Source organism: Pelophylax lessonae (assembly GCF_965119305.1).
Source record: "Pelophylax lessonae genome assembly, chromosome: 8".
Classification (NCBI taxonomy): domain Eukaryota; kingdom Metazoa; phylum Chordata; class Amphibia; order Anura; family Ranidae; genus Pelophylax; species Pelophylax lessonae.
Window position 1 is genome coordinate 160,960,760 of NC_138775.1, and position 23,283 is coordinate 160,984,042.

A 23,283-nucleotide genomic window follows, 5' to 3' on the forward strand; every position below is an offset into this window, starting at 1 on the left:
TGCAGAAGTGAAAAGAGTCTTTGACTTAGCAAAAGCAATCTGAGCGTTAGGTGACCACACAAAGGGCACCCTTCCTTTGTTAGCTGTGTAATCTGAGCTATTACCTTAGAGAGATTTCTTATGAATTTCCTGTAGAAGTTGGCAAACCCAACGAAGCATTGAATTTCCTTAACGTTTCCAGGGACAGGCCAATCTACTACTGCTTTAATCTTTTCATGCTTACTCCACCTGGAGAAATAATATACCCCAGAAACTGGATCTGGGTTTGTTCAAACTCACATATCTCCAATTTGATGTAAAGTCGATTCTGCCTTAATCTTTCAAGGGCAGTGCAAACATGCTTGTGATGCTCCTCCAGGTTATAAGAAAAAATAAGGATGTCATCCAGATAAGCAATGACCAACTGGTCCAACAGATCTCAAAAAACATAGTTGATGAAGTGTTGAAAAGTTGCAGGGGCATTGCAAAGACCAAAAGGCATAACCAAGGGCTCAAAATGTCCGTATCTGGTTCTAAAGGCGGTTTTACATTCATCTCCTTGACGAATATGAACAAGGTTATATGCCCCCCCCCCCCCGTAAGTCAAGCTTTGTAAACATTTTCGCAGAACAAAGTCTTTCCAGCATTTCAGAGATCAACAGGAGAGGATAATGGTTTTTAATAGTAAATCTGTTCATGTGCCTGTAATCAATGCATGGACGCAAGGTGAAGTCTTTCTTTTCAACAAATAACAGGGCTGGTCAAGCAGGAGATGTTGAGTGTCTAATAAACCCCTTCTCTAAATTTTCCTCAAGCCACTCCCTGAGCACCTTTACTTCAGGTTCTGACAGATTGAAAAGGCGGCTGAAAGGTATTTCTGCCCCTGGGAGCAGCTCAATGGGACAATCATATAGGTGATGAGGAGGTAACTGGCCAGCATTCTCCCGATCACAGACATTCCAAAACTTGTGGTATTGTGGAGGCAGGTTGAGATAAGACTGTGTGGAAACCACATCCAACTGTGACTCCTTAATCGGTGGAGAAGTAGTTTGACAAGGCTCTCTACAGTATTCCTCACAATGGGGGGATGTAAAATATATAACAAAAACAACTGGTTACTGTCCACACCTGTAACTGGTCTCTGCAGCAAGGAGCATTGGAAGGGCGATGCATATAACAAGACAAAAAGATTTCCAAGCTCTCCTTACCGACCAATCTGCGACCAACCGAATTGACCTGTCCAACAGTACGCGTTAAAAACAAGGGTTTAGTTGCACACATTTGCAAATACATGCGTAAGCCACAGAGCCCCGTCAAGGCACCCCATTATCTGTGGTCCTAACTCTAAATTCTGAGAGTCTACAACAATGGAAGCACATGCATTTAATGGACAGGTGTAGGACAGATATACCTGAAGGGAGCCCACTGTAACGCTCTGGGGTTTGATTTAGTGAACTGGATTTGCAGCTGCAGAATTTCCACTCAGTAGTCGTGTAGAGATGTGTTGAATCACCTTATCCAACTCTCTTGACTCATCATAATGGCTCAGCCTGCTTCAGTATGCACACACACAAACACTCAGAGAAGATGTTGTTGGAGTGATAGATGTCTATGCAATTGTATTGAGGTGATATACTGAAGGGATAGGCTTGAGTAGTGATAGCAATTAATAATAAGCACTCAGGTAGTAATGTTGCAGGAGCAATAGCAGATGGTGATAGATAGTATGCAGGAGAGATAGCAATCATGTACAAGTAATAGGTGATAGGTGATAACAGATGAAGTGTACAGGAGATGCTAAGCAAATACAAGGATATAGGTTACAGGTGGTAGTAGGTTCAAGAGCTAACACTCTAGGTAACGATACAGGTGATAGATGGTGAAGAGCATGTATCTTAGAGCTTAGTAACAGTTCTTATTATGCAGAAAGATATAGCAAGTGGTTTGGTAGGAAGGGATCCCCTGCGGGGTACTTATCACAAGCTGGTGAGCGAGGGTAAGGATCAGGTAGTGAGGTAAAGGATCAAGTAGCGAGGCTCCGGTCAGTCCAGGTATAGGGAAGATAGCTGGAGGATACGGCAGCGTCAGTCAGGCTTGTATTATGAGCGGTTGCACGAACACCTTGTGAGTGCAGACCGTCGGTTGAAATAGCCGCTCAGAGCGGCGCCTAGTGATGACATCATCAGTTGTTAAAGAGACATGCAGCTATATGCGTTCCACCTACCTAAATGGTGGAACGCAACCCGGAAGTAAGAGGCTAGAAGGTACTGAAAGTACCAGGATCTTACACCCACCCCTTCTTAAAGGCACAGTCTCTGCAACAAGGAGCATTGGAAGGGCGATGCGGTTGGTCGCAGATTGGTCGGTAAGGAGAGCTTGGAAATCTTTTTGTCTTGTTATATGCATCGCCCTTCCAATGCTCCTTGCTGCAGAGACTAGTTACAGGTGTGGACAGTAACCAGTTGTTTTTGTTATAGACTATATTGACCAGGCAACGCACTGACATCTTTGCTGCCATTGTGCAATAGGCTGGATGTTCAGTGTGCCCCTGTGCCTTTAAGAAGGGGTGGGCTCCCTTCAGGTATATCTGTCCTACACCTGTCCATTAAATGCATGTGCTTCCATTGTTGTAGACTCTCAGAATTTAGAGTTAGGACCACAGATAATGGGGTGCCTTGACGGGGCTCTGTGGCTCACGCATGTATTTGCAAATGTGTGCAACTAAACCCCTGTTTTTAACGCGTACTGTTGGACAGGTCAATTCGGTTGGTCGCAGATGTAAAATGTATAACCTGTGCTTGAGGGATTATGGGTGTAGAACCAAGGGATGCCCAAGATGACAGGAAATGTAGGTGAAGTAATTAGCTGAAAACGAATGGTCTCACAATGGTCAGCTTCAAATTGCCCCAGAGGGACTGTTTCATGGGTAACAGGTCCTGAAGTTAAGGGTGAACCATCCACTGTCTCCATATCGATAGGGGCAGATTTATTTATGTTTGAATATTATTGTTTTTGGTAAAGTATATGTCCATAAAGTTCTCCCCTGCACCAAAGTCCAGCATAGCAGAGCAAGGAATCTCAATTCCCTTAGAGATAAATTTAATAGGGAGGACAAAATGAGGTAGTGAAGAATTTACTTTATTTTCTTCCTGGACCAATGGGGTTTAATGGAGTTTATTGGTTCAGGCATAATCACATCAACCGATGCAATTGTTCTTCTAACATTGTTAGGACAGTTAACTGCGTAATTACCAGAATCTCCACAGTAAATAGGTTCTCAGAACGTCTTCTTTCTCCTGAATGGAAATGGATCTCATAATTGCATCTACCTGCATTGGCTGAGGAGTGCTTGAATTCGGAGAAACCTTGAAATCCTGCTGAACAAATGGAGTAGCAGAGAAAAGCATGCCACCCTTACTTGCAAACATTCCCAGCCTCTCCTTCTTCCTTTCTGTAAGTCTCTGATCAGTCCTGATCAGGGGCGGCCCACCCATTGGGGATGCAGGGGTGCCAAACCCCTATCCATGCATCCGGCCCCCTAATCTACATGCAGGATGCTGGACGAAGGGTCAGCTCTCTCACCTGGTCACAAATCCTCCCCTCCCCCCATCTCTCTCACCTGTTCACAAATCCCCCTCCCCCAGCTCGCTTACCTGCTCACAAGTCCTCCCCTCCCCCCAGCTCTCCCCCCTGTCACAAATCCCTCTACCTCCTCAGCTCTTTCACCTGTTCACAAATCATACCCTCCCCCCAGTTCTCTCACCTGGTCAAAAATCCTCCCCTCCCCCCAGCTCTCTCACCTGTTCACAAATCATCCCCTCCCCCAGCTCTCTCACTTGTTCACAAATCCTCCCCTCCCCCCAACCCTCTCACCTGTTCACAAATCCTCCCCTCCCCCCAGCTCTCTCACCTGTTCACAAATCCTCCCCCCAGCTCTCACCTGTTCACAAATCATCCCCTCCCCTCAGCTCTCTCACCTGTTCACAAATCCTCCCCTCCCCCTCAGCTCTCACTTGTTCACAAATTCTCCCCTCCCCCAGCTCTCTCACCTGTTCACAAATCCTCCCCCCTGCTCTCATCTGTTCACAAATCATCCCCTCCCCCCAGCTCTCTGACCTGTTCACAAATCCTCCCCCAGCTCTCTCACCTGCTCACAAATCCTCCCCTCCCCCTCAGCTCTCACTTGTTCACAAATCCTCTCCCCAGCTCTCACCTGTTCACAACTCCTCCCCTCCCCCTCCCCCACGACCACACAAAAAGCTCTCTCACCTTTTGACAAATTCTCGTCCTGCCCCACAGCGTTCTCACCTCTCACAGAATGCAGCCGGCACCACTCTGTTAGCTGTGCCCAGGCTTTTTTTTAAAAAAAAAGCTTGTTGTGATGTTTCCAGCAGCTCTGCTCCGCCTATAAGGAATGTAGCACAGAGCTGGAGGAGGAGTTTTACAGCACTGCAGTGAAACTCGACTCTGTGCTACACAGTGGTGACAGGTGGAGTAAGAAGCCGCCTCCCCAAGCCCCAAATCTAAAAAAAATGTGGGCACTTGCAGTGTTGGGACCTGGGACATCCCCATTCAGCATCATGTGCCCTGCGTGCAGCACCGACAATACCACGCAGAAGCTGGTGGAGGAAGTGAGTCCCCTGCCAGCTTCAGTGTTATGTGACAAGTGGAAGAGGACAGGGTTGCCAAAGGTTCCGGAACGCCAGTCCAGCGCGTTCCAGCAGAAAAAAAGCCCTGGTCTCCTCTTAAAAGATTCCAAGTGATCTTTTTAGCTTCCTTACAGTCTAGCTGTGTGCGGAGAGCACTAGGTGTCATTTTATTTATTTCATATATTATTGACGGATTTTTCACTGCAATATTATATGCTGAATGGTGAATTTCTGACCCCATAGGGGAAGGTGCATTGAGACCAGTCCAGTCATATGAAGGAGGTGAGAGGCTGTGTGTGATTGTGGTGAAGGGATCCTCACAAGCGGCACCTGCATGTCATAATTTCAAGCACCTATTTACAGTGTTCATGTTCATGAGGATCATATGAGATTGACTTTTATGATTATATTATTTCATGAATTTAGGTTTGGTAGATTCTTGCGCTGCACTATTCTATTTTATTGCACTTATTGAAGGTGTTGTGTTTTAACCTTGAAGTGTTCAGCTTGCATATTTAGTTGTTAAGTATATTATGATTTGTGCTGAATATAATTTGTATTTTATATAGTTTATATGGAGTCTTGGCTTTTCCAGGTAAAATGTTTTGAAGATAACAGACATCATTTCCTCTCCCCAGTATGTTCTCTTGGCATATCCACATGAAAAAGCATGCTTTTGTCACTTTAACATAAAGCATGGTTCATTCTCTCTGCAGTACCATTTTGTTTTGAACTGTAGTACAGTAGTCTGGAACATAATTCCAGGCCTTCTCAGAATAGTTTGTGTTTTGCCATTTATGTACCATAATATGCATAATGTGCCACTGAAACATTATCACCAATCCTTATTTCCACAACAACCCAAAATTTTCAAAATCCAATTATCACAGGGACAGAAAGTAAGGTGAAATCTGAACAGGGGCACAGACAGCAAAACACACGTTACAGGGGTGTTAATCCTTCCCTATGCTATCTAAAAAAAAAAAATTGTTTTTTTGGCTATAGTTACACTTAAAAAATGTACCTGGTCCAACTTACATACAAATTCAACTTAAGAACAAACATACAGAACCTATCTTGTTTGTAACCTGTGGAATGCCTGTACTGCTACCAGAGGGGAAAAAGCATAGGAAGTGTTAGGATGTTTATGCTGGCCATTACTCATCCAATTAACCACAAAAAAACACCTGTAATACTAATAAGATTGGATAAGCTTTTAGGCCCCTTTCACACAACGTCAGTTGTCATCCGTTTTTCGTCAGTTATTATCCGTTTTTCGTCAGTTGTTATCCGTCTTTCATCCGTTGTCATCCGTTTTTACATAGAGATGCATTGATGTCCGTTTTTCATCCGTCAACGGATGGATGAAAAAATGGACAAACGGACAGCGTGTGTGAAAGGGGCCTTAGAAAAGCCAGTCTAAAGGAATATAAAGTGTGTGTTGTCCAATAAGGAACTGCTAGTTTCAAGACCAGAGCATTACAATGATAAACTGTAATTTATTATTAACCTCTCTACATCACTCAGCCCTGCACTCTGTATTTCACACTCCTGAGCCCTATAGTCTGTGTGTTATGAACTCTCGACCCCTAAACTCTGTGTTATGCTCCCCTGACCCCTGCTATCATGTACCTGGTGGAGATCGAGCTGTTGAGGGGACTTCTCTTGCACCTTCTGTCCAACATCCCTGTTAGAGATGACAGGTAGTGTGGAACACAGAGTGGCACAAGGGCCGGTATAGCAGGTAGCACCAGCTAAAGCTAAGGAAACTGATGGCTGTGGATCACCAGACGGATACCTAGAACTGGAACTCCGTGATGGATCAGTAAGCAGGAGCATAGCCGGAACACAAGCCAAGAGGTCATCAACAGCTGGGCAATGCAGGTACAGGAACGTGAGAAACCAGCATGGTCAGGATACAAGCCGGAGTCGGTACACAGTTAAGCAGCCAGGCACAAGAGCATGGGACAGGAGCAAGGTCAAAGCACAAGCCGAGGTCACAGGTAGGCAGGCGGGAATTCAGAGGAAAGTCGAGATCAAGTCGGTAGGAAGAAAACGGATCAGTGCACAGGTAAACAGTAACCAGCTGAAAGACCACTCAGCAATGTGTTCCTGTCATTATTCAGCTTAAATAGGCTTTTTGGCACCAGTGCGCACACGTTTAAGCAAGTGCATATATACATTTCTTCTTATGCACATGCACACGCTAGCATGCCTGCGCATGCGTGCCAATGCCTGTTTGGTTCCAACTGACCTTCTCTTACGAATTTAATGCTCCTGCACTTCAGAGTTGCTAGCAGTTGGTTACGTGGAGGAATAGGTGTTCCTAATTCCCCTTGTCTAGCCACTGTTTTGGCTGTGCTGCCACTCTGAACAGGCCAGGGAACCCAGATGAACTCTAAAAGATGACAAAAGTACAGAGGGCGCACCAGCCTAGCGCATTACCTTTGCAAACATTTTTATTATTATTTAAATAAAAATGTTTTCAATTTTTATTTTTTAGACCTTCTCTTACACCTGCACTCTGTGAGTTACACTCTGCTCAGTAGACACTGTATTGTACATTTCATACTGACCACTGCACTCTGTATGCTGGGCTTTGTATGACATGCTCTTGACCACTACACTCTTAGTACATTATATGCTCCTGAAGGTCTTGTTTAGATTTGGCTTTGTGCAGAAAAGCATTTGTTAATGAAGAGTTACATTTAAAAAAAATAAATGTGCTGAGATTTGTAGATATCTAGTAGACTCTTGCTTGTGACACAGTAATTAAAGCATATTTTGAGGGTGTGGCATATGTGCAATGCATATACTGTGATTCGGCACAGCAGGTGTCACAGTACTTAGCATAAAGGTTAGTTTAAAATTATGTTTTTGAAATATTTTATGTTGTTGTTTTTCACTGTATTGTATGCAAGCGCTTTTGGGTTTGCCGTTGTATCTTTAAACCACACCCATATGGTCTTGCCTACGTTTTGCTATGAGACCAGTGGTGGCTGGTTAATAGGGGGCGCAGGGGCGCCGCCCCCCCAAGGCTAGTCACCGTAACATCAGCATTAAAATTTTTTTAAAAAAAGTGTACCTTTAATGGCACACTGCTGGCTATGGAGAGGGTGGGGGTTTTGGCATCATGTGCCTCTTTCTTGTAAGCTGATTGGCGTCCTTTTAGAGTGTCCTTAGGGCGCAGAGCGATGCGCCCGAACACTCCCACTCATGATTTCCGTCCTGTGATTAGTCCAGGACGTTCGAAGTTGTAGGGGCGGCGCTTGGGCGTCACCCTGTCTGCTTCTCGCCTGAGCCTCACCCCATGCAGACATCTTTCCATTGTCTCTATCGCAAGGTGAGAAGATTCAGAAGAGTGAGTCAGAAGTCTACTACCGCTGCTACTGCTTGGCTTGTTCTTCTACTGTCTGGAACCGTAAGTGCTGGAGCTAACAGTGTGGCAGATTGGGAGGGAGAGAAATTTCACCGTCTGGTGAACAGTAGGCCAGCCAGAAAGATGATTTTGGAGCAGCAGGGGGAGACAGGGGAGGTCACAGCAAGCAGACAGGGAGCAAGCAAGGGGAACATGCAGGCTGATGAGTGACAAGCACCATTCTTTCCTCTCCTCTTTGTATAGTCAATTCTCACTCCGGCAGCAGCTGCATACATATTCAGCAGTGTGGAGATTGGAAAAGCATGGAATGCAGCCCAAACCGACACTGAGCATATATACTGACTGAGAGTGAGAGACCCCTCCTATATAGGATATATACCAATATCCCCTATTTTATTATAGTGGTTCTCTCAGTATATTCTGTAATAGGGGCCTCTCAGTATATATCCCATATTGGGGGTCTCTCTCACTCTCAATCAATATGTCCGATAATAGGGGGTCTCTCAGTATATCCTTTAGGGTGTCTCTCACAGTATATCCCATAATAGGGCCTCTGCACCCTATTATGGGATATACTAGTACTGAGAGACGCCTTAATATGGGATATACTGGGAGTGAGAGACTCCCTATTATGGGTTATAGTGAGAGAACCCCTATTATTTTATAGGGGGTCTCTCAGTATATCCCATATTAGGAGGTCTGTCAAAAATATCCCCATATCAAGGAATCTTATGAAAAGTAGGAGGGGGTCAAAAGGAAGGGCGGGGGTCTGGCACCCCACCATCCTAAAACTACACCAGCCGCCACTGTATGACACACTATGCTTGCTGCATTCCTCTCTTTTGTTTGTTCTCCATGCATACATTGTGATAAAATATCTTAAAATCAGGGGCGGCAATAACTCAAGTAGTTAAAGTGTTACTAAACCCACGACAGTAAAATCAGTCTGTATATGCAGTAAAGCATTCTTGTTATACTCACTGTGGAACCTAAGGGGGTAATCCTCTGCATTGTGTAAAAAGTCTGTTTGATCTTGTATGAACAGATCCTCCTCTTCTTTCACTGACTCCAGAACATGTCCGGATAGTACAGAGCCTTTGGAGTCAGGTTGCACATGCTCAGTTTGGTGCATATTGCTAGAGAGTTTTCTTTTTTTCTTGGAAGACTGCATGTGGTCAGCACAGGGCCAATCAGCACTGTCTAGACAGAGGGTTAGGGGTCCTGCATCCTGATAGGACAGCTCAGTGCAGTGTGAAAGCTCCTCCTACAAGCTTTAACCAGGGACTGATAGAAGTCACAAGACTGATATATACTGCTGAAGAGAAAAGGTATTTAGCAGTTTATATTTACTTAAATAATTGCATTTCCATGTTCTGTGTACTGTGGAATACCAGATATGGTGACTGCAGGGTCCTGGGTTTAGTAACACTTTAATTGGCATAAATGGATTTTTTTTCTTTTTGGGCACCTGCCTGTCCATAGAAAAGTATTCACTGTCAGTTTATGAAAGATAACATCAAAAAATCATGTGCTTACTGTTATAAAGAACAGCATGATGCTGATGGTACCATAAGTAGTATTGCCATGCCACGAAATCGATTGCTTCTTCCAATTGCTGCTTATATGCCAGTTGCTTATGTACACAAGAATTTCAGAATACTGCAGTCATGGATGCAATAGAGTTCCATGCTATAAAACTAAATTAAATGCAAAAATAAATCATATCAATAGTTCTTTAATTAAGCTTAAAGCCCCGTACACACGAGTAGAAATTCGGCTGGGAAATTTCGTACGACGACCGATCTGCCGATTTTCAGCTTGTTAGTATGGTGCTTCCGACAACCGACTCCGACTTTTTGGCAGAAAAAATCCTGGTGTGCAGGCTATATAATTTTTGTCGACCGTCAAAACACGACCGATTTTCGTCTCACTAGTACAGATTTCGATGGGGAAAAATCTTATGAGCAAGACTAGGCATGCTCAGAGATGAAAGAACACAAAGAAAGCAATCCAACACATGACATCACTTCTGAAGTAGAATTCTGTCGTGCGGGAAAATTTGTGTGCAGTCTAGAACACATTCCAACCAACAGACCATTCTGGACAAAAGACGTACGACCGGTCGGCGGAAATTCGTTGCGTGTGTACGAGGCTTAACACGTTTTCAAAGTGTGCAAATGTTTGCAATTATACTCAAATCTTTTTTATATTTTTTACAGCCAAACTATGTCCCCCAGTAGTGGATGGCAGTGTAAAAATTTTGTCCACCGTGTATGATGACGAATATACAGCAGGTCATGTAATAAACCTGGAGTGCAAAAATCCAAATAAGAAACTTAATGGGCCATCTCAGATTCACTGCACATCCAATGGAACTTGGAATGTAGATCCACCAACATGCAAAGGTGTGTAAGAACAGCTATAATTGTTTCTGATTCAGATATTTACAAATAAACACCATAAGTTTGGACAGTTGATTTACCTTTAGGCTAAAAGTGCAATTAAGTGGCCATTTTGAGGTGGACCGCATTACGGATAAATTGGTAACTTTCTCAAGAATATATGTGTTGGCCTTCTTACACTGTACTGTATGTAAATGCATTCTTTTTTTAGTTTTGGATAGAGTGAGGAAGGGGGAGGGGGAAGCCTTGTGTCAACCTTTATTGATGTTTGTGTGTCTCTTTTAGCCCCCATTCTAAGATGACAAGTACCCTTCATTTTTTTACAATCCTCTCTTGAAAATGAAAAAAAAAAAAAAAACAGAAGAGGGTATCTTACTTATCGTAATATTATTTTCCTGGTGCCTATCCATGGTAGCATACATGTGATATTAGCCCCGCCTACTTCTGCCCACAGGACCAGTGCAAACCTATAAAGAGTTAACACCCACAAAACAGCCCATTTCCTGTACATTGCTAGGAACTAAGTGGGTTGGTTAAGTATGGTGCCATGGATAGGCATCGGGAAAATTAAAATTAAGGTAAGTATGATACAATTTTCTGTTTTCCTGGTGCCTCTATAGCAGCATACATGTAATAGATCAATAACTAGCTACCAGGGTGGGAAGCCCCAGCAAATTCTATCATAAGAAAGTGAGTAAGCTTCTGGCCTCACCCTAAGGACAGCTGTAGTGAGGTAGTTCAGCTGGAGTAACATACAGCAATTACTTTCGGTGGTTGCAGCCCAACCATATAACGGGACCTTAGAATAAACCGCAAGGCGATTGTGCGCTGGAGCCTTCTACCATTGTTGGTTTCTAAGCAACTATGTATAGCTGCTATGGCTAGCTAATGACTGTTGCATGACAAGTGTGCCATCATTAATCTGGATGTATTGAAGAAGTACTTTACCTAAGTCGGAAAAAGCAATCCCACTAAAGGATGGGCAAACAAATGCCCACAGGCTATTGATGGCATGAAAACAGCAAAGCTGTGAACTGCCAGGACAGGCCCCCAAGGTACACCCCCAAGGGGACATGCCCCATGAGCCTTCCCCAAAAAGACCAGCACAGATGGAAAAAGGACAATGGACAGCACCCAAATGCTGCTGTTGCAAGTCTGCTAATCCTGCTACAATCACGTCAAGCACCTTATAGAACAAAGCAAAAGGAAGGATAGAGGCCTAGGTGGCAGCCTTCCCGATCTGAGAAACCATAGTCTGCAACCAAAAGCTCAGGATGCTCTCATAGCTTTAGTAGTGTGCATCTTGTTAGGACAGGATGGAACCTAAACCTGAACCCTAGACCATGGAGATGATTGATGGTCTGCTAAGCCGACCTAACATTAGGGAGCTAGAAATTGAAGCATCCATACAGGGTCTATCTTTAAAATCAAGAGGAACATAAAGGCTGAAAGATAAACTTTCTATTCTGACCCTGATGTTTTGCCAGGGATATCAATCAATCTTTTGCTACTGCAAAAAATTCTGTATTCACCTGAAAATTTAAATACGCCACCTTCATGGCATTGTCCGCTTGGATCCAGATTGTATAAAACAACCAGGAACATCCAATCCCCTTGATATCAAGGATGTCTAGGGTGTCTAGGTCTCTTCCCCAGAACGATCCACTAGCTGGAGGTGTCTTTCCATGGGGATTCCTTAAAACATGAAGAGAAGACTTCCTTGTTCGAAAGCCAGACCCCTGAGCCTCAGAAATAGGGAAATCACCTGACCAAAACACTGAGTCACCTTGTCCCCCGAAGAAAAAAAGTCTGTAAAGACCTGAAACGAAGCCAAAGGAATTGCCTCACATGAGGCTACCCTCTGTTCTAGGCCTTTCATACAAAAGATTTCTCCTGGTCCAGACAGGAGATATTCATTCTACCTACAGGTAATCCTTATTATAGACTTAACTGTAGGTAAAAATTACCAAGCAGGGTTTACTACCGCTTTAAAGCTACAAGATGCATACCAGCTAATGCCACCGGGGACTTTTGGATAGTGAACTGTTTGCCACCACAACTGGGGCAGAAATACCTTGACCCAGAAAATGTTCAGAGGATATGCAGGGGCCACAAGTGGAGAAAAGACGCTTAACAATTAAAAGTGGAAAAAGACCATGCCATCCGTACTCTAGTCTTTTTCCACTAGTAATGACAAGTGTTCAACTTCAGCCGCATCTCTAATGCCGTTGACCTGGAATACCACAAAGAGAACCTGTCTGGAAGGCCATGCAGGCTACTTCTCCTGGATGAAGAAAAGCTGTAGCAAGTTTCTAACTTAGAGCCTCCTCTAGTTTCTTACCTGGCTCCTCTGGTAAACTTACCTGCCTAAAAGGAAAATGGCCAACAGGAGCAAAGCCTCAGGTTGAACATAAAGTACCAGCTTATCCTCGCTGTTCTTCCTTGCCAGGGAGGATGTATGCAGTTGGTAGCAACATTATTGGAATACAGCTTGAGTTATTCACAATAACTTGATTATGGTAACTTCATCCAGGCCCACAGCAATCCTTTCCGACAATGAATAGTGGGCAGGAGAGCACCTGTCTACCCCTTTAAGGCAATCTTGAAACACTTTTTATCTTGTAAAGGCAACTTCACCCAGGCTCACAGAAATCCTTTGCAGCTATGAATAGTAGGTAGAAGAGCTTCTGTCAAACTCTTTAAGGCAATCTTGATACGTTATTTACTTTGTAGCCTTGCGGCTAAGCATAATGTGCTGGAGAGCTTCTGTCTGCCTCTTTAAGGCAGTCCTGACACATCCTTCAGGCCATAGTGTTGGCGTTTGCAGTATGGAAGACGATTTTCTATACCTTGGACTGCATTTCTGGTGCTCCTCTCATGCATTTTCCTGCCAGTGGGACAGGCTGGGCTCACTAGCTGAGGGAGAGGCCAGTTAGCACCTAAATGCACTCTTTTAGCAGCAAAATACCTACCAGGTCTGATGACTCTTACCTATAGGAATCGTGTTGATCTTTGTTATGCAGTGAGCTCATAGTGCAGGGAAACTGGAACACTGACATTTAGTCAGGTATAATAATAATGTCACACCGAGACATGAGCAAGGACAAATCTTTTCAGAAAGTAGCAGGAAAAGGCCCTTGACTCAGGGTTTGAGGTTATCGGCATGCTGGCATGCAGTCCTATCCTGTGAATGCCCTATCTGTAGGCCTCTAGGTCTTTAAACCCATGTTCCTGAACTCTTCTGCCTGCCTCCCACTCCAGGCAACCATCTCACCTTGCCCACTTCCAAGATGGCTTCCAGACAGTCTTGCCCATCTCCAAGATGGCCACCGGGGTACTACCTACCCAAACTAAAGATTGCCCTCTTGTGAGCTCTGTCCGCTTCACATGTTCAGCATAATGAGTAATTCTCTTGAATGTAGATGCTTAGCTTTCTCTTCCATAATTGCCACTAGAATGCATACTAGAACACAATGCAACTACAGCCCATCTGAGAAAACATGTAACACACAACTTATGAGGCCATTCACAGATAGATAAAAAAAAAAAAAAAATTGAAAACATACTTGTTTTATTAATGCTGTGTGACAGTTTCATGGATCCACTCACTTCTAGGAGGCAAGCTCCAGACATTGACAGCTCTTCTGAGGAACATAGCCCTGGCTGCACTGCTGTATGTGGGGCTAGTTAGCATCCAATTTTCACCCCAAAAGATCCCCAGAAGGGGCTCCCTGTCTTATTAGAGCATTTAGCATCCCAAGGTCAGGGATTGCGCTACAGGAGAGGTTAAACCTGCGTGGAGTACCACCAAAGGTGGTAGGTAAGGGTTTCTTCTCATCACACTGGCTGTGAGTTCCGTGAGGGCAAAAAAGGGAATGGGCTGTTGTGTGGGTGTTAACTCTTTATAGCTATGCACTGGTTCTGTGGGCAGAAGTAGACGGGCTACTATCACACGTATGCTGCCATAGAGGCGCCAGGAAAAAGTTTTGCCTTCAGTTCTACTTTAAGATACAAATTAAAGGTAGACATGTGCAATTCATTTCGATCTGAATACAAATTCAGACAAGTTTTTGGTTATTCAGGGATTTTGGTGTGTCCGAATCTCCGAATAAAATAGTAATAAATAGTAATGAATTTAATTTAAATCCGTTAAAATTAGTTTCATTTAATAAATTTGTAATGAATTCCAACTTTTCAGAAAGATTAGAATTCAGATCAACTGAGTTGAATTCTGTGTGAAGAAATAGCTGGTTGTTAAGAAGCGACTGGGAAGCCAGCCGCCGTTTCCTTAACATCTATGATTTGTCACCTGTCATCGGGCTCCCCCACTGACCAATGAATGTAAAGAAAAGAATGATGGAATTATCCGGCAATAGAAAAATGTTTAAAAAAATGGCGTAGGGTCCCCCCCAAAATCCATACCAGACCCTTATCTGAGCATGCAGCCTGGCAGGTCAGGATGCAGGTCAGGATGGGGGAGATGAGCGAGCGCCCCCCTCCTCCTGAACCATAACAGGCTACATGCCCTCAACATGGGCTGTTGGTGCTTTGGGGCAGGATGTGTTTGTTGGGGTCTGCGGGCGGAGGTGCTTATCAGAATCTGGAAGGCCCCCAGATCCCGCCCCCCCCCCCGGTATTTGGTACCCATTCATCAAAAAGTGTCAAAAAATAATAAAAACACAGGGAGAATTTTTGACAAATCCTTTATTGAAAACTAAAAAACAGAGTACCTAGATGTAGATCTGTCATCAATTACGCTGCCCGCCGGCCCGAAAAAAAAAAGTCGCTCTTACCGACACAGTGGCTTTATGCCTACTGCAAGCTCCCCTGTTTGACGGTTATGTTATAGGGAAGGGCGGGGCCACCTGTCTACGTCACCTGGTGGCACCGCTGATCCAGCATGCACCGGCCCATGACATCAGAAGGGGGCAGTGCCACCAGGAGATGTAGACAGGTGGCCTCACCCCTTCCCTATAAAAGAACTGTAAAACGGAGGAGCCTGCTGTAGGCATAGCGCCTCTGTGTTGGCGAGAGCATTTTTTCTTGTTCGGGTATGGCGAGCGGTGTGATTGACGACAGGTCTACATCAGGGGATACTGTTTTTTATCATTTATTTTTTACAAAAGAATTTGTAAAAAAAACTGTATGTGTGTTTTTACTATTTTTTTTGACACGTTTTTGGTGAATGGGTATGCATACACAAATCCTGGAACAGGATTTGACGGAGGGACGGGGGAAGGGATGTTGTGATGCCGGAAAAGTATATAAATGCAATCTAAATGTCTAAAAAAATATATTTATTAAATACATAAATAAATGAACAAACAAAAACATTCTAATGATAATACAGATCATCAAAAATCCATGACAATAAATACATGACACATTTATTAAAATTCACATTAGGGGGATATCCACAGCGTGGTCGCCAAGCAACACGTATGGCACAATGGAAGTTTATTGGTTCAGGATGCAGATCCCTACACATTTCAACTTTTTGAGAAGTCTTCCTCAGGGGGAATATCGATCCTACAGACTCCTTATAGACTCGACCTGTACATATAATAAGCAGGCGAGCAAATAATCCATACAATACATGAATATAAAATAGCACATAACAATATACTGTACGAAATATCCAACAACACCCATTCACACCGGGGGGGGGCAGGATCTATGGGCCTCCTTGTTAAAGGGGGCTTCCAGATTCCCATAAGCTCCCCTGCCCACAGACCCTGACAACAACAGCCCAGGGTTGTTGGGAAGAGGCTCTTGTCCCCATTAACATAGCACCCACCCCCTCATGTTGAGGGCTTGTGGCCTAATATGGTTCAGAAGGAGGGCGCTCGCTCGTTCCTCCCCCCTTTCCTGACCTGCTGGGCTGTATGTCCGCATTAGGGTCTGTTATGGATTTTGGGGGGATCCCATGTTGTTGTTTTTTTTTAAATAGCTGGGTGCTGGCAATTGTAGCCGTGAGTCAATTTAAAAGTGATTTTTCCCATTTTTTTTCTTTAGAAATGTCATTATTGCTGCAGCATGTTTTATACATGTTACAGATGCGCCACTTTACAGACAGACTAAGGGGACCCCCCCAGGCACTATATTTAAAGACATTATTCATTTTTATTGTTTCACTTTAAGTAGGGTTCCCACTTTAAGTGAAACAATAAAAATGAAAAAATCCTAAATATAGTGCCTGGGGGGGGTCCCCTTAGTATGCCTGTAAAGTGGCGCTTCTGTAACATGTATAGAAAATGCTGCAGTAAAAATGATGTATGCATGAAATTACATTCAAATTGCTGGCAATACAATACCATTGCCGGCAATAGAAGAATGTTCAAAGAAAATGGTGTTGCCCCCTCATTCCATACCAGGCCCTTCAAGTCTGGTATTAATTTTAAAATAAAATTTAAGGGGAACCCCATGCCAAAATAAACATGGGGACAATTTTTATTTTTTCTTTCCCCCTCTCTCTCTATCCCTCTCTCTACACCCCCCCCCCGCTTCTCTACCCCCCCCCCGTCTCTTTCATATCATATTGACCCTACTTATGCCTCATCCCTTACCCCTCGACAAGCTTGTATTGCGTACCATTTGCCCAATACAGAGGCATCAATCCCTGAGGATTTCAATACCCATCAAACTCAGAGACACTAGGTTTATGGTTTTATACACTACACACCTAGGGCTCAGTCCTCATTGACTCTTACTCCACTCACATCACGAATCACTTACGAATGTAACTATGTCATTTTCCGCACATCCCACTCTCTGGATATGATTATATGCCAAGATTCAAGATCTGAATCGGAAGTATCCCCCAGTGAATCTCCTTGTAATGGGTTGCCCTGAGCTTCTTTCAGATTGATTGTGATTTTGTTTATCAGATTCTGAGTTTTGAGGTTATGTTCATACTCATGGTTATGTTTATCCAAGCAATATTTTTGTACCATTGCTATGTTCTGCTTGCTATCATCTCACTGTTGTACTTTGTATTTTTCTTGCTATTAAACAATAAAAAGTTTGAAAAACAAAAAAACATGGGGACAAGGTACTTTGGGGGGGGGGGGGCTTTTGCAGAGCCCCCCCCCCCCCTGCTCCACAGCACCTAACCCCCTACGTTGAGGGAATGTAGCCTGGTATTGTTCAGAAGGGTGGAGGGCATGCACACTCATCCCTTACCCCTTTTCTGACCTGCTGGGCTGAATGCTCGGAGAAGGGTCTTGTATAGATTTTGGGAGAGACCCCACACAGTTTTTTTTTTTTTTTTTTTTTTTTTTTTGGCGTGGGGTTCCCCTAAAGATCCATACCAGTCCCGAAGGGCCTGGTATGGACTGGGGGGACCCCCTTATTTTGTTTTTTTAAACATCACTCTATTGCCGGGCAAATGCTGGCATTCTTTTCTTTACATTCATCTATCAGTGGGGAAGCCAGGTGACAGATGATGACTCATTGTTATTAAGGACACAGGCTTAACAACTAGCCATTTCTTCACACAGAATTTGAATCAGTGGATTGTTTTTCAAATTTTTCAAAAAGTTGAAATTCACTAGAAAAATAGTAAATGAAACAAATTTTAACATAACGAAAAGAAATTTAACGAAAACTAAACTAAACAAAACAAATTCCGAAACAAAAACTAAATGAATTCCATAACTAAACTAAATTAGTAATATAACGAATCTATCAGAAGCTAAACAAATTTTTCCTTTCTGCAAATGTCTAATTAAAGGCAGGAAGCAGCTCTATCACTGAAAGTAATTGATATTTTAAAGTACTTTCAAGCAAAACTCAGCCACAAATCATAAATAGCTGGACAGAGGACTACGGTATATTGAGGTAAAAGAATGGGAGACTTCAATAGGCCATTCAAATGTTTACTTTCTTGGCTACAAACAAAAATCTTCATGTTTCTGTCCTCCTGTTTTCATACAGAACATACAGTCTGATATAGATATATATAGTTTAACGTTTTAATTCAAGCATCTTCCTTGTATTACAGACACATGTACAATATGGAATAATGAAATGAAACAATACAACTTACAAGTAAAGAATTATCAAAAGTGGCATTATAAAGACAACGAGCTGATTGAGTTTGAATGCATTCCTAGATATGAAATTTCAGACCCTAAAAACCTTATTATAAAATGCAATGATGGAGTGATCGCATATCCTACATGCCACTTAAAAGGTAAACAAAATGTTTTGTTTAAGTGAATGTGTTGCATTGTAAAAATGCCACTCCCCCCACAACGGTATAGAAATGAGGAGAGAGGAAGTATTCTGTAGTTCTCTTCTAAGGGGACAACACTGACCTTCAATAGAGCCAGTACAGTGTGGCGAAAAAGAAAAAAGGATGAAAAAAGAAAACAAAAGGAGCCACCACCTGTGTTTTTGGATTTACCTGCCATATCTTTTGTACTGTAATTTGGTTTTTTCCACTCTTGCAATTCACACACCAATGCTCAACCCAGGTGACCACTCTACTAATTTGTGGTTCAGATTTAACTACTTAAGCCCCGGAGGATTTGGCTGCTCAAAGACCAGGACCTATTTTGCGATTCGGCACTGCATGAATTTAACCGACAATTGCGCGGTCGTGCAATGCTGTAGCCAAATGAAATTGACGTCCATTTTTTGACACAAACAGAGCTTTCTTTTGATGGTATTTGATCACCTGTGCGATTTTTACTTTTTGCGCTATAAACAAAAAAAGAGCGACAATTTTGAAAAAATAACAATATTTTTCACATTTTTTTTATATGAAATTCCCCCAAAAAATGTAAAAATCTAAATTTTTTCACATTTTAGGCCAATTTGTTTTCCGCTACATATTTTTGGTGAAAAAAATCGCAATAAGCATATTTTGATTGGTTTGCGCAAAAGTTATTGCGTTTATTAACTACGGAAAAGATTTATGTCATTTTTATTGTTTTTTTTTTTTAACTAGTAATGGCGGCGACCTGCGATTTTTTTTTTTGCGGGACTGCGGCTTTGCGGCGGACAGATCGGACATTTTTGACACTTTTGGGGGGACCAGTGACATTACTACAGTAATCAGTGCTATACATATGCACTGTTACTGTAAAAATGACACTGGCAGGGAAGGGGTTAACTTTATTAGAGAGCAAGGGGTTAAGTGTGTCCCTAGGGGCATGCTTCTAACTGTAAAGGGGTGTGGCTTTTGATGTAAACACAGAGACATACGATCCTACATAGCAGGTTCGTATGATCTCTGCTGTTACATCAGGGAGAATGAAAGGCAGCTTTGTTTACATCAGCCGCCTGCCTTTCTCCCTCTCCAGCGGGAGATCGCGAGTGGCCAGCGGACATCGGAGCCGCCAGTCACTCGCGCGGGGATGCCCGTAAACGAGCGGGGGCGGGAGCGTGCCTCCGGCGGCGCGCCCTCGCCCCCTATTGGCTCGAGGGCGAGTGACGTACCCATACGTCACTTTGCCTGCACGGGGCTGACCGCCGCAGTATATGTACTTGCAGCGGTCGGCAAGTGGTTAATACTTCTTAGTTTCAGGAGGCTTTCCTAAATTATCTTAAAAAAAAAAAATGGTTAGTGTATTTAATATGGTGAGTCAGCATGCCGGCCCTGTCCCAGGACGACATCATCTGTGAGGAAACGCATCAGGTCGCGACATGCTGATGTCACTGTAGTGTCCCGGAAGGATGGGCTAGATATTAGGATAGCCGGCCGGCTTTTTACATATGCGCATCTTGCTGACATTGATGTAATCGCATTACTATTCATTTAATAAACATTTGTAGCGTTTTTACACTATGACAATTTTATTGTGTTTCCTATGGGGAGCGACATTCTTTAAACACTGTGGAGGTGGATGTGAGGATATGGACATTCAGGATTCCTCTGTATCTAAGAGGCCCTGGAGTGTTGAAAGTTACCCAATATTGCAAGGCTTTGAAGATTGGAGTCATATATTCACTTCACTGATGGTGTTTTATACATGTGAATGGACTTTTCACATTTCATTTTTCACGTCTAATTACGGTCTTATATCACATTATTAGACTTTTTTTTACAATATGTGTTGTCGCAAGGACTTTTTTTTTTTTCCTAAATCATCTTCCCTGCTAGGGATGAGCTTTGTGTTCAACCTAAACCAACTGAGTCATGGTTCTAGAAAATGGCATATTAATGTGTAATTTTGGTCTGAAGCAACCAGTTTACAACAATGTACTTCCTAGCCTCTGAAATTGGGTGTGTATTGAAGCAGAAAAGCATATGTTAAAGAAGAGTTACATTTTTTAAAAATGAATGTGCTGAGGTTTGTGCATGTCTAGTAGACTCTTGCTCGGGACACACACAGTAATTAAAGCATATTTTGGCATATGTGCGATGCATATACAGTGATTTGGCACAGCAGGTGTCACAGTACTTAGCAAAATGGTTAGTTTAAAATTATGTTTTTGAAATATTTTATGTTGTTGTTTTTCATTGTATTGTATGCAAGAGCTTTTGGGTTTGCCAGTGTGTCTTTAAACCACACCCATATGGTCTTGCCTACATTTTGCTATGACACACTATGCTTGCTGCATTCCTCTCTTTTGTTTGTTCTCTATCTCTGTCAAGTTCAAAAGTTGAAAGGTAATAGACTTTTCTGCCTCATTGATACCCATACTTTGTTACTTTAGGATCGTGCCATTCTAAAATATCTGCATAAGCATACACTGTGATAAAATATCTTAAAATCAGGGGGCAGCAATAACTCAAGTAGTTAAAGTGTTACTAAACCCACAACAGTAAAATCAGTCTGTATATGCAGTAAAGCATTCTTGTTATACTCACTGTGGAACCTAAGGGGGTAATCCTCTGCATTGTGTAAAAAGACTGTTTGATCTTGTATGAACAGATCCTCCTCTTCTTCCACTGACTCCAGAACAGGTCCAGATAAGACTTTGGAGTCAGGCTGCATATGCTCAGTTTGGTGTGTATTACTAGAGAGTTTTTTTCTTTTTCTTCGGAAAATGCATGTGATCAGCACAGGGTCAATCAGCACTGTCTAGACAGAGGATCAGGGGTCTTGCATCCTGATAGGACAGCTCAGTGCAGTATGAAAACTCATCCTACAAGCTTAACCAGGAACTGATAGAAGTCACAAGACTGCGATATACTGCTGAAGAGAAAAGGTATTTAGCAGTTTATATTTACTAAAATAATTGCATTTCCATGTTCTGTGTACTGTGGAAGACCAGATATAGTGACTGCAGGGTCCTGGATTTAGTAACACTTTATTTGGCATAAATGGAAATTTGTTCTTTTTGGGCACCTGCCTGTCCATAGAAAATTATTCACTGTCAGTTTATGGAAGACAACATAGTAGGTAATTTTCCCAAGAATAGAAGTGTTGGCCTTTATACACTGTATGTAAATGCATTCTTTTTTTTAGTTTTGGATAGAGTGAGGAAGGGGGAGGGGGGAAGCCTTGTGTCAACCTTTATTGATGTTTGTGTCTCCACTGGGGAGAGCCGCCTCTCTTTTAGCCCCGTTCTAAGATGGCAAGTATCCTTCATTTTTAACAGAGATGGTAAAAAAAAAAAAATGACATGCTACAATCCTCTCTTACTTTACCAAAATAAAAAAAAAAAAAAAAAACAGAAGATGGTATCATACTTACCGTAATAGTCTTTCTTTTCCTGGTGCATATGCATGGCAGCATACATGTGAAATTAGCCCCGCCCACTTCCGTCCACTGGACCAGTGAAAAGCTATAAAGAGTTAACACCCACAAAACAGCCCATTCCCTGTACATTGCTAACTGGGTGGGTTCAGTATGCTGCCATGGATAGGCACCGGGAAATGTAAATTATGGTAAGTATGATACAATTTTCTGTTTTCCTGGAGCAGCATACATGTGATAGATCAATAACTAGCTACCAGGGTGGGAAGCCCCAGCAAATCCTATTATAAGAAAGTGAATAAGCTACTGAGCTCATGTCAAAGACAGCTGGAGTGAGAACTACTAAGCCCATCAGTAGTGCTGAAAGAATGCGCCATAATAGAACCATAATAGAACCTGATTGGCTCTCCTGCCTGTCGTGTTGGCTGACATTTCTGCATAAGGTGCCCACTATGTTCAGATGCTGCTGGAGGAACATGCAGAAATTACTTTCTGTGGTTGCAGCCTAGCCATATAGCGGGACCTTCGAATTAACTGTAGGAACTGTAAGGCAATTGTGTGATGGAGCCTTCTACCATTGTTGGTTTCTAAGCAACTATGTATAGCTGCTTTGGCTAGCTTATAACTGTTTGCAAGTGTGCCATCATTGATCTGGGTGTATTGAAGGAGTACTTTACCTAAGTCGAAAAAAGCAATCCTACTAAAGGATAAGCAAACAGGCTCTTGATGGCATGACAACAGCAAAGCTGTGAACTGCCAGGACAGGCCCCCGGAGTAGACTTCCCCAAGGAGACATGCCCCATAAGCCTGCCCCAAAAATGCCAGCGCAGACGGAAAAAGGACAATGAAAAGCACCAAAATGCTGCTGTAGCAAGTGTGCTAATCCTGCTACAATCACCTCAAGCCCCTGATAGAACACAGGAAAAGGAAGGATAGAGGCCTAAGTGGCAGCCTTGCCGATCTGAGAAACCATAGTCTATAATCTATAGATTTAGTAGTGTGCATCTTGTTAGGTCAGGATGGAACTTGAACCTGAACCCTAGACCATGGAGTTGGTTGATGGTCTGCTGAGCTGATTTAACATGAGGGAGTTATAAATCGGAGCATCCGTACAGGGTCCATCTTAAAAATCAAGAGGAACGTAAAGGCTGAAAGATAACCTTCTATCCTGACCCTGACGTTTTGCCAAGGATATTAATCTATGTTTTGCCACTGCAAAAAAA

General features: G+C 42.9%; 1 protein-coding gene across 1 annotated transcript in view; it reads left to right on the forward strand.

The window, feature by feature from the left end:
* Window positions 1–23,283, forward strand: part of LOC309562078 (complement factor H-like) — a 194,258-nt gene that overhangs the window by 83,843 nt on the left and 87,132 nt on the right. Inside the window, exons 5-6 of the mRNA XM_082266195.1 lie at window positions 10,227–10,412; window positions 18,412–18,603. Of these exons, the coding sequence (XP_082122321.1) occupies window positions 10,227–10,412; window positions 18,412–18,603 (378 nt within the window). The remainder of the gene's footprint in view (window positions 1–10,226; window positions 10,413–18,411; window positions 18,604–23,283) is intronic.